At 45.1% G+C, this 17,216-nt stretch overlaps 1 protein-coding gene across 1 annotated transcript in view; it reads right to left on the bottom strand.

Annotated features, from left to right (window-relative positions):
• Nucleotides 1-17,216, bottom strand: part of CDYL2 (chromodomain Y like 2) — a 216,296-nt gene that overhangs the window by 52,209 nt on the left and 146,871 nt on the right. Inside the window, 5 exon segments of the mRNA XM_068161603.1 lie at nucleotides 7,457-7,807; nucleotides 7,810-7,908; nucleotides 7,910-7,957; nucleotides 7,959-8,119; nucleotides 8,122-8,551. Coding sequence (XP_068017704.1) covers nucleotides 7,457-7,807; nucleotides 7,810-7,908; nucleotides 7,910-7,957; nucleotides 7,959-8,119; nucleotides 8,122-8,551 — 1,089 coding nt within the window.

Below are 17,216 nucleotides of genomic sequence, written 5' to 3'. Positions count from 1 at the left end.
AGTTAGTTCTGTGAGCTGTGACTTTCCTCTAAGCATTCATGTTAACTCTTCTCCACACCAAGACAAGTCCACATGTATTTGCTGTTTCTATTTCTTTTTATAGGTGCTACTAATTTGAGTGCAATGGAGCTCAGGCTTAATGATGTGTAGTCCCTTGTATCCCTTCTTAATCCACTGGGTGCTGAGCACACGAAAGTGATTGTATTACTGTAAGATGATTCGAAATCAACCCCACAAAGATCTAAACAAGTACAGCAAAGTGCCTTATGGAAGAAAATGTTTTCATTGTTCCTGTTTTGCCTCTCTAAAGGAAATGAATTGTGAGATTTGGAGGTGGTCTGTTAGAAATCTAGTAAAGCCCACGGCAGGCAATTACTACTTTGCAAAAAAAAAGGGGGAAAAAAAAGTGCCTCCTCCCACATTTTCAGTACTCTCTTTTGCTTTGGTATTTTGTTGTAGTCTACTGACCATACCACACATTCTGTAAGAGTCAACTTATTTCCCCTCCTCTGGTAAGCCACAAGAAGAACACTTTTTTCACTCTCCAGGTCAGTCATATCTCCTTACTGTGAAAGTTTTGAGAGACCTAAGAGATTTGTAACAGCAGTTTATATTATGACTGATAAAGAGATAGCCTTGAAATAGGACCGGAATCAACATTTTCTCTGTGTAACAGAAGAAAACGGGCTGAAGTGCTGTTTTCCTTCAGCTCTGCAGTATCACCAGCCTAAAGTTTTGACAACAAACAGAGTGTGGCATTGTTATTCAACAGTCCAAAAGGACTCTCTCCCTTTTGTCAAAACCAGAATATTCTTATTTGCATGAATGTAAAGCAAGCCAGCATGCACACATCCCACTCCTAGCTGTCCTGTGCTGCAAATATTTCACTTACAAATTGTTTGATATGTTATGTTGTTCTAATAGTTTAAAAATTGCTCTAATAGTTTAAAAATGAGGAACAGTTAACTATTTAATCTTTTTTCCCAGTATCAGGATGCCAGCTTCATAAAGCAAGCTGCAGAAATTGTCTGGAAAATATATGGGTAAGGAGGAACAACAAAAAGGGATTGCACTGGTGAAAACATAGAGAGCCAAGGACCTGTAATGCTGCTAAAAGTCAAATGAATGGACAAAGAAATGCTATTTACAGCATAGCTGGCCACCACAATCACCCCATTGAGTTAAAAGAAATAATTGGCCAATTTCTTCCAATATTAGACCACATTTAAATGTTGCTGCTATTTGAACTGCCTCTCTCTAAACATTTTAACTTTCAGAAACAATTACTAAACAATGAGTTTATTGCTGGGTTTTAATTTTGACTCAAAGACCAGCCCAAAGCGTGACACTGGGGGTGTTGTTCCGACAGCGCTACGGAAGCGTGTGTCATCTTCAGCTCCGGAGAGGTCTCAACACCCAACTTGGACAACGAAGGGAAGCTCATTCAGTTCCGCGTCTTCGGTGGCGGCACAGCCTTCACTGCACTGTCTAGATACCCAGGACTATCTTCAGCAGCTCTTCCAAGCAGGACTATGCTTCTAACAGGTATCTTGAGATAAACTACACTTGATCCAGATGAAACATTTCATCAAGATTGTAAGGAAACAGTAACATACATAAATCCTTGGGTTTCAGTATCCCAAACCATGCTAAGCAGTTTACAGTATAATGAGGAAGCTGAAATCATGGTAACAGAGTGACGTGGTAGGTAAACAAGACAGTCATTATGTGCTGTGTAAAGTTCCATATGTAGCTTGACACTGGAATTTCTTAGTATGATAATGAATATTGGCAGAGTCAGACAGTTACACTTTTGAAACACACTCACTATCTGTAAGTTAGAGGAATACAAGACCTGGATGGGAGGGACCTCAAGTTAATTCTTTGCTATTGGCTTTCAACCTGAGCGTGACCTACTGCCTAGATGATTGCCCTCTTCAGGATTGAAGAACACTCTCTGCACTCCAAATCACACCCACTCTGGAAGAGAGGCCCAAAAAGTTCCATCAGGCAGCAAGATTTCTATCAACTATGGGCAACAGTGATCACAAATTACCTTATTTCAAGGACAGCTGTCTCCTCAACACTGATTTTGCTAATAGATCAATGACAGCATATAAAGAAATAGCTGCTACTTCAAAATAGGTGTTAGTAGAGTTTTTCCACTAAAAGACTCAGAGGTGTCACTTACAGATGACCAGAGGCTTAGGTGGTAGAACAAGCCTGGTATTGCTCAAGTCAGCACTGCACCTCCCCCTTGCCATCCTACAGCAGGAGCAGGTGCTTAACTCTGTTCTATAATGCCCAGATCCTACTTCAAGTCACTGTTCTCTGCTTGTGGCATCAGACTGGTTCCTTCAACATGGAGCTCTCCTATCAGTAAGAGGCTGCTTTGAGAAATAGTAAAGTGCACTCAAACACACCATCTTCTTGCAAGCCACCCCTGTCTTAGAAGATACATGTGTGAAATGCTTTAAAAATAGATTTCTGCTTTCCAGTTCAATAAGCAGGTTTCAGTATGTGTCTCTTCTAAAAAGTGACCCCACTGAAAGACTTGCAAGATGGAAAGCTACAATGCTCAAACACTTTCAATTCCCTCACTTGGTAAAAAAAAAATTAAAAAAATTAAAAAAAATTATATTCTAAACTCAGCATCTGCAAACCCAAACCAGCATCCAAAGCTTCAGCTGTGTGCTCTCCACTGTGCAGGTCTCTACATGTAATTCAGCAGGCCAAACAGTGCCACTATTATCTTCAAATCTTGACTTTGCAGGTTCCTGAGTGCAGGGCTCAGTAAAAGATGTTGTACCCCACCTGGAAATAGATTATCTTATAAACTGGGGCTCATCCTTAGCCAGCTGCATCAGCAGACCAAGATGAAATTGAAAGCTGTCACTATGGTGGACAAGCCTCCATGGGCATTGGATCATTTCAGTGAGAAGATGCCCTTTTAAAAACATCACTTTTCCCCAAAGAGCAACACTTCAATGCAAAACCTGCTGAGTTTCAAAGACTGATTTTATTACTGTGATCCAGGAATACATGCATGTGACAGTCCCCTTCAGAGATTTACCTAAAATCTTTAGATCACTTACCTTGGGTGTTGTAATATGATCTGACACAGTGGTAAAACAAGACTCCAGATTTAAACATCCTCACCCCTGGATGTCTAATTGTGTTCAGTGTATAGAAACAAAAAAAATTAGACTACAAGAAAATAAAAAAAGGGCATCAAGATCAGCTCCATGACAACTGATAACTAATTCATATATTCATCAATAAAGTGGAAACTTATTGTAGTAAATGAGAAGCTCTGTGCTAGGAAAAAAAAAAGTTAGGTGGACTCTTCATACAGAATTTTTTCCCCACTCTAAAGTCATCTCAGCTACTTCTCATACCAGAGCCTTCATGAGAACTATTTGGGTTCAGATGACATGAGAACTAAATTGTACATGGAACACACAAAATACTCCTTCAAATTACTGACAGTAGCTTTACTGTGAATCAACACACTCAGTTTGTAAGAGTAAGTGCATTACCCTTTTGGTTTGGTACCAGAATTAAGAAGGATTTCCTATCTACACATCCACCGGCGTTATTTGAAGCAGAAAGCAAGCCCGGGCTGCCTTACTGCCTTTTGACAATACCCTTCTCTCAAGTCCTGCACTTTGAGTTTGCTATTCCTAGGGAACATCCACATAGTCCTTTAATAGTTACCTCTTATGAGGAAGAGCAAAGAAAAACCCCCAAAGGACTATTCCATGGCTCTTTCACCAAGTCAAAAAAGCTTGAAGTCACAAGCACATGGAAGTCCATCAAAGCCAAACTAGCATTTTACAGAGCTTCAGAATTAGACTAAAATATCTCGTAGACTAAAATATCACAGTACCATCAAGGTTGGAAGAGACCTCAAAGATCATCGAGTCCAACCTGTCCCCACAGACCTCATGACTAGACCATGGCACCAAGTGCCACATCCAATCCCCTCTTGAACACCTCCAGGGATGGTGACTGCACCACCTCCCTGGGCAGCACATTCCAATGGCTAACAACTCTCTCAGTGAAGAACTTTCTCCTCACCTCCAGCCTAAACTTCCCCTGGCGCAGTCTGAGACTGTGTCCTCTTGTTCTGGTGCTGTATTCCACATTGCTCAAGGAACAGAAATATTTACTTTAAGAAAACCACTTCAAAACTAACACCTACCTTCTATCACAAAGGGGAAACACCTCTCTTCAGATGCAAAATGCCTTGGTTCTACTACACTAATCTAGAACTGCCTACAGTGAGCACAGAATTCCCAATGGGTGTTCTTTTGCTTCTAGAATAAATTGGTACCTGTTTCACAGTCCTACAAAATACAGAACAGGAGGTACTGCAGGTGACTAGAAGCCATTTCTGACCAGAAAAGGGCACCTAAGTTAACCAAACACTGAGGTTTTGTCTGTGATCTTCTTTTACCTCAACAGAAAGCTATTAATTGATTTTCTCTTTAGGTTTAAAAGATTTTAAAGATTTTTAAAACAAAGCAGCAATAGAAAATGAACGAACTGGCAGGACAAACATACACAGCTCTTGCCAAAACTTCACATTTTATATACCAAACATGAGAAGTTAGTGTGGGAAATACAGATTATACTTTCTAATGTGCTTTATTGTGGCTTCTAGATCATGGCTGGCTTCAACAAAAATCCTTTTGCAGCCATAATAAATGCTCACAACTGCAGAGGCAATGGCTGTCTTATTTGCTGCAGCTGAGCAAGAATTCTTGAAGGACTCAGAGATTACTGCTGGAGTCAAAGGGGAGTCAGGAGAGCAGCGTACATATGGAATGTCACCACAAGCCTCAAATAATTTATTTACACCAATAGCCCCAGTGCATGTCAAGCTAAAATCCTGAAACTGTTTAATGGTCATCCTCTGTTCACTTGGGCAAGAGAAGAGGAAAGAATGATGTATCCAAGGAAGAACAGACCTGTCAGCTCGGAAGGCACAAATGCCAACCAGTGTAGGACATCACAGCTCTAGGAGCTTCTTTCTAAGGAGTCCCTTTGATACAGCTGGCTTTCTGGGACAGGAAGGAGCAGGGAGGCAAAGCTACTACCATCTATATACCTGCTGCTTACTACACATACAAACTCTTCAGATTTCTAGAGACTTCTTCTGATCTCCATCATGGAAAACCTCATGGGAAAGATGCAAAATGTAGGCAGATTGGTGATTGACAATCACAGCCCTGCAACATCCTTTACCCCATGTGTCCAACATGAAGACTTTACAACCTGACCAGCTGAGAAGGTCGTATTCTGAACACCTCATACAACAAGGAATGATTAGCCATACTTCCTCTTACCTGTTCTGGGGGATATGATTCTTCCGTATCATACACTGATAAGCAAAAGTAGTTCAAATGGAGTACCAAAGAAAGGAACCAAAGGTTCAGAGCCTGAATCACAGCAGCCAAGAGTCACATTCATCCATACAAATGCCTGCAGTAACTGGGCCTAGAACTGGCCATCTGGGTTATAAGTGTGCTCTAGAACACCTCCATTCCGGGTTCCTACTTGAGCAGCATCACCACATGCCACACAGTAGTACTCAGTGCCCACATCCAACTGCCAAATGTTGTCATCTTACAGTAACACAAAGGTTATAAAAAAGCAGAATTTTATGAGGAGTAGGAGCAAAACCAGCATGGCTACCATGAGCTAATCCAAACCTCTGAAGGAGACTTAGACAAGACCAGGCAAAGATCCTGTATGAACCCCAGAAGTTACAAATTCTATCACCAACTTTTTTGAGTCAAAGTTGCTCTTCACAGTACTCCCACTGGCTACACCAGGCACAACATCAATACAGTTGGCATGCAATATCCTTCAAATTGCAAAGTAGTATTACAGATACCACAAATGGTGGGAAAAAGGTCAATTATACTGTTCAAATACCCAGGTAGTTCTGGTACTTTAAGACCATGTAGGAGAGTGTAAGTGCTGTTCACTTCAAAGGAGCTCTGTATCCCACTCAGCAAAACTACGTCCTCACAGAGCCACATCATGCCTTAACTATGACCTCCGCTGAAGACTTTGAAAGACCACGACAAACTAAAAACTGTCTACGTGGAACCTGCCAGATCTCCCACTTCTTGCACTTAAGACCCTACGCCCGAACATCAAGACAATCAGATGGAGATTAAGTCCATCCATGTTCAACAAACTGCAGGTGCAATTCCATACCCAAGCACACCTTGACAGTTGAGCAGTCAGTGCCTCATGCTCAGCACACAGCTCCAACTGAAGGTGATCGTTCTGTCCTAGCCCTTAAACTGTGCGCTCCAGACAACCACAACACCAATGGCCATTTCGCCAGGGCCATCAAGCATGAGGTGCTCCAGACCAACCACCACCTAGGATGTCCAGTCCTGTCTGGTTGGCTGAGGTGGTAGACTTCCACCTTGGTTACTCTTACTGGAGCTGGTTATTTAAAACACTTGGGTCCAGTCCTTCACATTTTTAATTTCTCCTTTCTCCCTTCTCCTCCTCTGGCACGGGATGAGCGCCTAGACCAGTTCTCCGTTTGGGCACTAGAACTGGGTGCCTGAGGTCAAAATTTGGCTGGGTCTCGCCCACTGCCTGCCAGCTGCTTTTCCCCTCCCTCCTCCCGACCTGGAAACCGGGCGACTGTCGCCCGATGCATCGCCGTTCACCCCGCTGCTGCGGCCGGGGCCGGGGGGACTGTATGACGGGCTACGGGGGCGGGGGCCGGGGCCAGCGCGGCCACGCCGCCCGCCCCACCTGGCACCCCGGGCCGCCCGGCCCCGCCGGAGCGGGGCCCCCGCCAAACTTCGGAGACCGCCGTGGTGGCAGGGTCGCAGCACGGCCCCCCGCGCCCGCCCGGCCGCCGCCCCCGCAGCACCCCGGGCGTGAGGTGAAGCAACCTGGCGCCGGCTCCTGCACTTTGCACAGCGGGCGCAGAGCCGCCTCCATCCCTGCGCCTCCCGGCAGCGCTAAGGCGCATTTTTTCGCACTAATCTGCACATTCAGCACGTCCAGAGCGCCTGTGACTTTACCTGGACTTTCTCCACTCTCCGGGCTCATCACACTGCGATCGCCTCCCCATCCTACCGCTAACTCTCGCTCTCCTTCACTCCTTCCTCCTCCTCTCTTGCAAGGCCTGCTAAGATCAAGCCCGATGGAAAGTAGAGAGAGAAAGAGAAAGAGAGAGGCAGAGGGAAGGGAGGGTAGCCGCTCCATCCCTCCCTGCCCCCCTCCTCGGCACACACGCCAGCCCTTTTCCCCCCACCCCAGTCCTTTCCTCGGCAATTTCCTCCGCTCTTCGACAACTACGAGGGCTCCGCGCAGGGGCTCCCGAACGCGCCAGCGCTGCCCTCCGCGGCGCCCCGGCCGGCGCCCCCCCTCCCGCCGCCCCGCCGCCCCGCGGCGCCCCGCGGCCCCCCGCTACCTCGTAAAGGTCCCCTGAAGCCATGCTGGGTTGCGGGATTGGGCTCCTCCGCGCCGTCTCCCTCTCTCCACCTCTCCCGCTCCCCCACTCGCTCTCTCTGTTGAGTAAACTGTGTTTTGCAGAATGACAGGCTTTGGGGCTGGCTGTGCGCAGAATCAGAGGCGAGGAGAGGCAGAGAGGCAGGCGGCGGGGCTGGCGTAACCAGCAGCAGCAGCTCGGGCACAGCACAGCGCCGGGAGCCGCGTCTCCCCCGCGGCGGCGGTGCCGGCGCCCCCCCCACCCCTTCCCCTCCACACACACCCTGCTGCCCGCCCACCCGCCACCCTTCCCGCCCCGGGGGGGAGGGAGACGGCGACGGCGATCGGGACGGGTGCCCCCGCGCCCTCCGATAGAGAAAGTCCCGGGGCCGCTCGCAGGCCTCCTCTTCTTCCTCCCTCCCCCCTCTGCCACCCCACTCCGAGCCGGGAGCGCTTCAAACTCTTTCCGCGGCCTAAACAAACAAATAAATAAACGGAACATTTAAATAACAGAATGGGAAGGGGGCAGGAGCGGCGCGCGGCGGGGAGGGCCGCGGCGCCCGCCCAAGGTCACCGCGCGCAGAGGCGGGCGCGGGGCCGGCTCCCTGCCGCCTGCCTCGGGCGGCCCTGCGGCCACCTTCCCGCTCCTCGGCGCCGCATGGCCGCCCCACCCACCCCATGGCCATCGCCGAGGAAACGGAGGTGGCGGGAAGCCTTCCGTCAACCCCGCGGAGGGGCGGCCTGGGCACGGCAGCGGGTTTCGGGGCCACCTCTCGCCTCCGCAGGCTCCCGCTCTCCGCCAAGCCGGGAGAGGCCTTGCCCGCTCCCTTGCAGCCATTTTGCAAATTAGCCTTCGCTCTCCAGGAAATGGAAGCCTCAGGCCTCCCGCCACCTGGTCCCCACGTGGAGGCGGCGGGCGGCGGGCGCTTGCAAGCGGCCCTGGGGCACGGGGTGGCACGAAGCTGTTGGCAGTCGGCACGTTAGAGCTGCCTGTGCCTCGCCTCTGGGCGAGTGGCTTGGCCCATGGCTGCCGGCGTCCTCGAGGCCCAGCGTGGTGACCTACCCGAGCGAGGCGTCCCTGTGGCGGCGTCACAAGGCGAGGTGGGCACCACCTTCAGCTCCCACTAGGCTTTTCTGCCATTGCACAGAGCCTCCTGCTCTGTGACGCCCAGGCTGCGGTGTTCTCACACGGACTCATGGCCATCGGTGGCGCGATCCAGCTCTCTGAGAGAAGAAGCCTTGCTGCCTGCCAGGCACGGTGCAGCCTTGAGGAGACAGGAGCTGGTGTGTGGCAAAGGGTTCTTAGCATGACGCTGTGGCCACCATGAAGCAAAGGGCCACACTGTGTGGAGGCCACCTGAGTATCAAGTCATGTTCCTGCAGCTTTTCCAGGTAAAGTGTTGGTTATCTGATCAGTGTTCTCCTTCTTGATACCAAGGAGCAGCATTAGGATTTGCTCTGACCAGCTCTTCACACCTTGACTTCGTAGCCAGCCTAGTGTGATACCAGCTGTTAGACCCCGTGTTTTCACCCCAGAGCTGACACATGGTAGCCACTCTCCTTGAGTCTGGGCACGGTGTGGGGTGCTGGGTGGTCTGCCTTTGCCATGGTCGTGGCTGATGGTCATCATGTTGGCATTTCGTTTGGTTTCAATCCTTTGTGTGGCCTTGCACTCCATCTCAATGGGGGACTGGGTGTGGCCCAGGCTGCTATCTGAGCGGTGGGTTGGAGCTGATTGTTCAGCATAACACAGTCCTGGCATGATGAATGGTATTGAGTGCTGAACTACTTCTGAAATTTCATTCATGACCATAAATCCTGGCGTGGTGCAAGCTGGAGGCTAAGAGGATTCCTCTTTGCGATAGCGATATTGAGCACGTTGGATGTTGTCGCCTTTTATCATGACAGCAGGAAATACCACATCTACCTCCAGCTCCTGACTGACCCCAGCTCCTGAACTGTGAATATTACCTCTGGTGATTATGAACTTGCCAGCTAACCAGTTTAGTATTGACTTACAGGTCAATGAAAACTGTCTTTTGGTGGTTTGGATGTTTATGGTTTGTGTGCTCTGCTGGGTGGTGTGACAGTGTTTGGTTCCTAAGGACAAGCCACTCTGCTTATGCGAAATGTAACTTTTTTAGGCTTAACTGAAGTAACTGGGGGGTTGTTCTCTGCTTTCCAATTTGTCAGTGATATTTGGATTGTTTGGATTTGATATTAGAAGAGTAAAATATTGAAAGGATTAAGAGCTACTGTAAACTACCCATGCCTTTAGCAGTTTTACTAATTAGTGCAGCAAAAATGTCTTTAATTCCCAAGAAATGCATTACTTGGTGATCACACCCCACGGTTTCTTCTTGATAAATCAATTATTTTGTCTTATTGCAAAGGGAATTTTGTTGTTTACAGTAGTGAATCAGCTCTTTGGAGTTCTCACTGGGCAGAATATTCCATCGATAAGTAGATACTTTAATACATTTCTCTTCAAAGTCTGCTCTGCTGCGCCTGCTGCTTTGCTGCTCTCCACAGCAGTAAACAAAATGGCAGTCAATCCAGTGAGTCATTGTTCAGATGCATGCTGAAAGGTTGCTCCTCTGAAACTGTTTGCTTTCTTCATAGTATCAGCTATGGACACTAAGATGTCTTGAATGAATTAGTAAAATGTCACTTCCCAAGCTGTAGAAGATGCATCTTTTGAGACAGGTTTACTTTCTGCAGAGTCTTTGCTGCTCTCTGCTCTCAGCTTTAATTAGAACACCCCATCCTGCACCACGTTGGGGGAAATCTCCCTGACGGGGCCCGAACATTTCATTTACATTGTATGGAGTTTAGATCAGATTAACACTGTCGATATTGTTGCCATAAGATTTACAGCCCAAACAAATACTGGCTGGGAAGTTTTGAAAAGATGAATGCTTCAGTAAGGACTTTGAAGAGGGGAAACATCTTTTTCCTGATTACTCATTCCCTTGTTTGAAAGTACACAGCCCCTTGGGATGCAGTGGTCTGTGAGTCAATGGTGAGGAGCAGAAAGAGGACTCAGGAAAAGTTGGTTGTGGTTTTAGCAGAAAGCAAAGGTTTCAGTTTTAAAAAATCCAAGGGACCTTTGTGTGCCCAGCAGGTCTCTGTTGTAGCTAGCCAAGTCAAGTGCTGTGCCTCTGAGCCTTCTGGGAGAAATCAAACTATTGCAACTGACTCCCATTTTTGGGGAGGTTTCTGGTGACAAATGTTCTGGAAGTACATGTTTTCCAATTTCAATTGCCTTTAAGTGAAATTGCTGAAAAATCCAGATTTTGATACAAATTATAAACTCCACACTGACTGTTTTTGCTAAATATGTGATTATTCATTACTCTTATTGTTTTGCTGCCTTCTCCTATTTCCCATCCCAAGAGAGCAATGCAAGCAAGGGAAGCATTCCAAGTGTGATACGTCACGTTTGAACGCCTCTGTTGGTTTGGTGGATGCTCTGGTTTCCACTACTTTAATTAGAGGAATTATCTCTCAGACTGAATAAACCTAAGCCCCAAACTGTTCTATTTCAGAAGGCTAAAATGCTGCTGTCATAGCTGTGCCATTGACTGCTATTGATTGTTCAGTCGGTCCAGTGCTGTGCAAATACTGTAGGTACTGTACAGCCAATCATACAGTTCCCCCATGGAGTTTACAGTTGAATGGTGCTTTTTGGCAGGAAGCTCTAAGAAGAAGACTGCACTGTCTCTTGAAGAAGAAGGTGAATGATAAGTAATTTGGTAAATGGAGAAAGTGAGAGAATTCCTATACTAAGGTACCTGATTTAACTGAGAAAAGGGTGATAACAGGGCACGTGTGAGGGGAAAAAGGACAGCTGAGCAAAGGTGAATGCTAGGAGAAACTGGTGCAAAGCCTTGGCTCTGGAAAAGATTAGAGGGAAAATGAGGTATTTTAGCAGCAGTAAAAGGAAGTGAAAGGAGGAAACAAGGTAACCAAAGTAGGAAGAAATAACCAGAACATGGAAAAAGTCAGCAAGGGTGAAAAGAAAGCAAGTGTTCCTAAGATTTGGCAGGAAACAGTGAGTAGCCCCAGCAGAAAGTGGGGAGTCACTTATCACTGTTCTGGCAGGGTGATGGCGAGATAATGGATCTCCTAGGGCTTGGTACCTTGGTGGCTGGGTACTCACCTGTTAGGTCTGGGAGAGCTAAAATACACCAGGAAGCTTCTCAGGAACATTATCCAAGATAGGAAGTCAAATAGGAGTTGCAAAACAAGATGAGGATGTCCTGAGCATCCATAGAGCATCTGAAAATGGGAGGATGGATCACTGAGAAAGGAAAATAGGAAGGTGCCATTTTGGGGGAATTACTGATTTACATTATTTTGTGACAAGAAGAAATAGACTTGGGAAAAGCCCAGCATCCCTTGCCCTGTGCCACACTGTCTTTGAAAGCAAAAAAGTAGTTGTGTTCATTTGATTAAATGAAAGTCTTCCTCCAAAGCCTTCTTTGGATCTTACGACATGCAATTACTCATCATCGAGAGGATGCTTTTGAAGGAGAATCTGAAATGCTACAGTGTAATGAAACAAACAATAATATCCAGACAACAAAGTAATCTGTTTGCTGCTGGTCTACAGCACATACCATGGAATATAACTGTTCTAGGGTTGAAAGTATATTTTAATGGCAGCTGTTCTGAAAAGCACTTTGAACTTCTTACAACTTTCTGATACTGTTTTGTTCCATGTGTGTTTGCCTGACTTTGGGAAGAGGGGGAAATGAAACATTGACCAAGGATACATGAAAAAATGGATGCCAACTAAAATATCTGAAAGAAGACATGAATGCTTCAGATGGGAATCCAGATGATGCAGTTGTGTAGGCTTGTCACTATTTATCTAGACTTAGAAAATTAGGAAGGCCTATTGCTTAGCACATGTTTGCTTGTCAGTTACTTCCAAAGGGAAATGTTTCATACTAAGTGTAATGCGTGCCCTGATTCATCTCATCTGTTGATCCTTACACTTGCATGGAGATGGATTAAAATCAACTGCAGACTGATACCAGGTGAGAGAGAGAGAGAAAAAACTGCCTTAAAAATTAGAGCACAGAGTGGTGTCACAGAAGAAGGAAACAGAGATGGTGTACACCTCTGCAAGAAAAAGGTATGACTACAGAAATTAACCTTCCAGAGGAGGCTTTGCTGTCAAAACAATTTCCCCCCAAACTAGTACGAGCAGTGTTCCACTACAGCAGTCACCAGAAAACCTGGTAGTGAGTGAGACTTTGCATCAGATAGAAGTGGCTCAGAATTGGTCTCTGGTGTGAGTCAGCAAAGTTAGCTTTTCTGTGTACTGTTGTCACGGCCATGTAACAGCCATTGAGCCATTGTAGAAGGTGCTTTGTTCTAGACCCTGAGTGATTTATGTGGGGCTTCACTCAAAGCAGAAATGAGTGGAGGTATTCTTTTGACCTCTGTGAATTTAGGTGCCTTCCACAGCTGCTTGTATCTCCCTTTTCTAGTTCCTCTTGCTATACAGTAGGATCATTCACCATTTTGTTTTCTCAGACTAGAATCATGTGTGGCAGCAAGGGCTGCAGCTAATCATTATTGCATCTTTTCTTATGTTGAAAATTAAGGTAACTTTGTCTGAAGACATGGATTCTTTTGCCAGTACATTGCAGTCACACCAAACATAACATATTCCCATATTCTGCTCCCTCTTGTTTGCAAATGCCATTTTTCCACCTGACATGTTGTCATAGATAATAGGAAGGTGCCAAAGCATTCTTGTTGAAAGATTTGTTAACTTTCCCACTAAGGTGAAAGAAATGGGACAGCATAGATCATGTAGAAGTCAATTTCACATGGGAACTCTTGTGTGTACAGAGCTATCCAAACTGGTGGCTGAACAGCAGAATCTCAAGCAGATTTAGGGAATCATCATATCCAGCAGGCAGGAGCAAATGGCACACATTGTATTCCTTTATTCCTGTACATCTGGTAAGAGTAGAGTATTAGAGACTTTGGTTATGGCCTTATGTGAGTGCAAGTATGAAGTGGATAGCCAGGCTCATTCTGTTTAAGCAACAACTGCTGGTGTGTAAACACCTAAGCATGCTCTAAGTTGTAGTGCAACACAGGCTTTGAAACTTGCCTCCTTGAAAGTGCTCATTAAAGGAAGTCAAGATAAGTTTTATTCATACTATCTGGGCAAGATCTATTAGAATCATTATGAAGAACCCATAAATAGCAAGACGAGTGATTGAAAGATTCTCTTAAGGAAAGACACCTAACCAATTCAGTACGGTTTACACATAGAGCATATGTAATACTCAGAGTGATTACAGTGCATTAGTGAGCTAAGAGGTCCCTGAAACTTTGCTCTATAAAAATTGCACTGAACTGCCAGATCTACTCATGCACAAATATGCAGAATTTTAACATCTAGATATATCATTTTCTATGCTAAGTAATACTGTGCTCTGTGATGCTTAATCTTGGGCTCAGCTTGTATCTCTCTATTTTTGACTGACCAAGCATCCTCTGCACAGCTAGGCAGCTTAGGAGGGTCACACCACAAGAAGGAATATCACTGCATATAACATAAGCAGCACATGTAACAATCACTCTGAAACTATGCAAAGGCTTACTGCAGAAAACTAAAAGAATCATTCCTTACTAATGAGAGTCAACATGGAGCCCAATCCAACTATGAAAAGCATTACATGATATCAGTACTTGTGAGGATGGGAAGCCTGAAGATGCTTCCAAATCTCTTTTTCTGGGGTTACCAGCAAACCCCCGTAACCCACTAGAAGGATTTTAGAAATGCATACAATTAAGAGAAAAGCACAGAGCAGTAGTGTTTGGAGAAGACCTGTGTGGATCATCTAGCCTAACACTGCAAAAGAGTCACCTAGACCACATTTGCTCACGACCATCTCCAGCTGGGCTTTAGGTATCTCCAAAACCTGGAGATTCCACACCCTGTGTGAGCAGCCTGTTACAAGGTTTGACCACTCTCACAGTGAAAGAGAAAAGTTAAATGGACATTTAGATTCTAAAATTGAAAGCTAAATTCAATCAGTTTGTTTTGAGGAGATTTTTACAAGACAAGACATATTGGTGTCTGGAGTGTGATGATCTGATAACTGAAATGGATCACTTGATGATTCCGAGATCATGGCAAATTGCATAGTCAGGGATGAAATCCATATCCCAACTCTCAGGCCCTTGCTCCAGCAATTAATTGGATTATCTGTGACGTTGTTGCTGATTCCATTCTTTAAGGAGGGACTTCTGTTTGCAGTTATGGCATTCTTGGGCCCTGGGATGTTACATTTCACAGAAGGAAAATGCATCTATATTGTGCTTGGGTATTGTAACACAGACCAGAATGTTACTATGAGCTACTAAAGGATTAGCTACTCCTTGTCTGGAAGTTTAAAACAAAGAGCTTTCAGGCCTTGACAAAATGGGGAAAGCCTATTGTAGTCCAGGGAGAAGTGGCATTAATGTTGCCTGGGGAGCATTCAGGATTCTTTCTGTGCCCAGGTAGCTGGAGCTATGGCAGGCACACGCTTTGACAAGATGTTTATGGTCACAGGGGCTTTGTTGAGGAGCAGGGAAACTTAATTCTGAAGGAATATCTTGATATGTAAAAGTTTTGCTAAGATATTTTTGTCTTTGGAAATAGTGCTTGGTATATGGAGCCTTATCAGACATATTAAAAAAATATGTAAATATATCATGCATGTTACCTATTATAATAGATGCCTGGGAATACAAGCTAGTGGAACTCTCCTTTTACATAGAAGGGCTCTTGCTTGGTCATGTCTCTGCTAAGAGAATTATCCCAACTGTAAATGAATATACAACAGGCTCTGCATTACACTACACACTTGACTCTGCTAATCCTTAGTGCTACTTTTTTTAGGGTAAGGGCTATAAATTAGGCCTTCTGGGATCTAGTATTTGCCTTCATTTAGCAGCAGAAGTGTGCTTTGATAGCATACTTATGCAATTGTGACAAAGAACTTGCACAATGGAAGCATCTTGTTCTTAGACTTTATCCTACTTTTTATACTCTCTTTTTTATTTGGAAGCATTAAACATTCTCCTGTTCAGAATTGTCAAGCATTTAGCTTTCTTTATATCTTTTTTTTTTACACTAGAGTGACTTAAAAAAATTTTGATCCATTGAAACACTGGTTTACAAATAAGGAACCACTTAGCTTTTCCTTGGTGTCTCCAGCAGAATCTATCAGTAGAAGTGAGATAGCAGGCAGCCCACTTGTGGTAGGCATGGACTGGCACACAGCCTTTATAACAGGGCTTTCTTAAACCAAAGTGGACTGACTTAGAATGAGAGTAAAAAGAACCAAATGTGGAAGTCTAGTTTCAGTTTGAAAGGCTAATTAATTTATCAGAGTGAATTGAGAATGATTTTGGAAAAAGCAGGCAGTGTAAGGAAAACCCAGGGAAATGTAAGGGAAACCTCAGATGAGAATCAGGTCTGTACCTTTACAGTTTAACCCCCAAATTCCTACAGTCTGGTTAGAACAAAGCAAGTTGGAGTATATTAAATGCCACAACCTGAAAGCTGGACTTTCACTGGATGTAGAGTAATGACTTCAGCATAGCAACAGCAGTTCACCTTCCCTGGAATTCTGGAGTCTTTACCTGGAGGCAAATCACATACTGGTAGGAACCAAGAGTCTTACTCCCATCTCACCTCTCACACTTAGTCTTACTCCATGTTATTTTGGTTCAATGGCAGCTTCTTCACCTGATCACTTGGCAACATGTTTCTGGTTCAGGGTTTCCTGAGAGCAGGAGTTGTGTTTTTGTTTCAGCTTGGCTTTCTGGTCAGTTGCAGTTGTCATTCTCATTGACTTGGATTACTCTGTGTCCCCTCCTTTGTTACAGATCACATCAAGTAAGCCTACCTGAACCTGTTCTATGGGAGTAAGAGCTGAGCTTTCTTTAGCACTTTTTCATACAAGACAGAGTGTGAAATAGTGGTACTGGTATCATTGGATAACAGTCCTGCTGTGTTTTTTGTTATCTTTGAGAGCCTCTCACTTACACTTTTTGTAGTGCACCAACCAGTCCATTCTCATTCTAATTCTGGGTAATGAAACATATAATTTTCTGTTCTAGTTTTAATAATGCGGTTTCAGAGCACGTGTTGGCTAAGTATCCCTCTGCAAATGGCTGCCCTGTTCCTCATCCCTGCTCTTAGTAATTTTTTCTCTCTAATTCAGAAATCTTTGACACAAGTTTTTCACCCTGTTAATCCCCTGAAGTGGATTTCAGCAGTAAGGGCAGATGCCTTAGGTGAGCACCTGGCCTCCCTGACTTTGGTACAAACTGTAAATTGCCTTAGGGTCTGGGACCTCACACCTGATATTGCTATGCTACGTAGGGATAGTTTTCAACCCTTTCAGCCTTATTGATGCAAAGCAATCCAGTGTGTCTACGTGGTAAAGGATGTGGTGTGATATCAGCTGGGCCATTAAGATTGCTGGGGGACCAAGAACCTCGTGGAAGAAGGGGCTGAGGAACAAAGGTTTGTGTAGTCCAGAGAAGAGAAGCTACTATCTAATAGTAGTCCATAGAGGTAGTAACAGGGAAGTTGTGCCAGACTTTTTTGAGAGATGCATGGCAAAAGAATGAAGAGCAATGGTCACAAGTTTAAAAAAGGGAAACTGACTAGATACAAGTAAAAAAAACCCAAAACATAGTGAGAGAGGTTAAGT

This window comes from Melanerpes formicivorus, unplaced genomic scaffold, assembly GCF_026170545.1.
Source record: "Melanerpes formicivorus ecotype bairdi unplaced genomic scaffold, bMelFor1.0.p_v2 SCAF_59, whole genome shotgun sequence".
NCBI lineage: Eukaryota > Metazoa > Chordata > Aves > Piciformes > Picidae > Melanerpes > Melanerpes formicivorus.
Note: the sequence above shows the minus strand (reverse complement) of the source record. Positions and strands in the feature narration are given on the sequence as shown.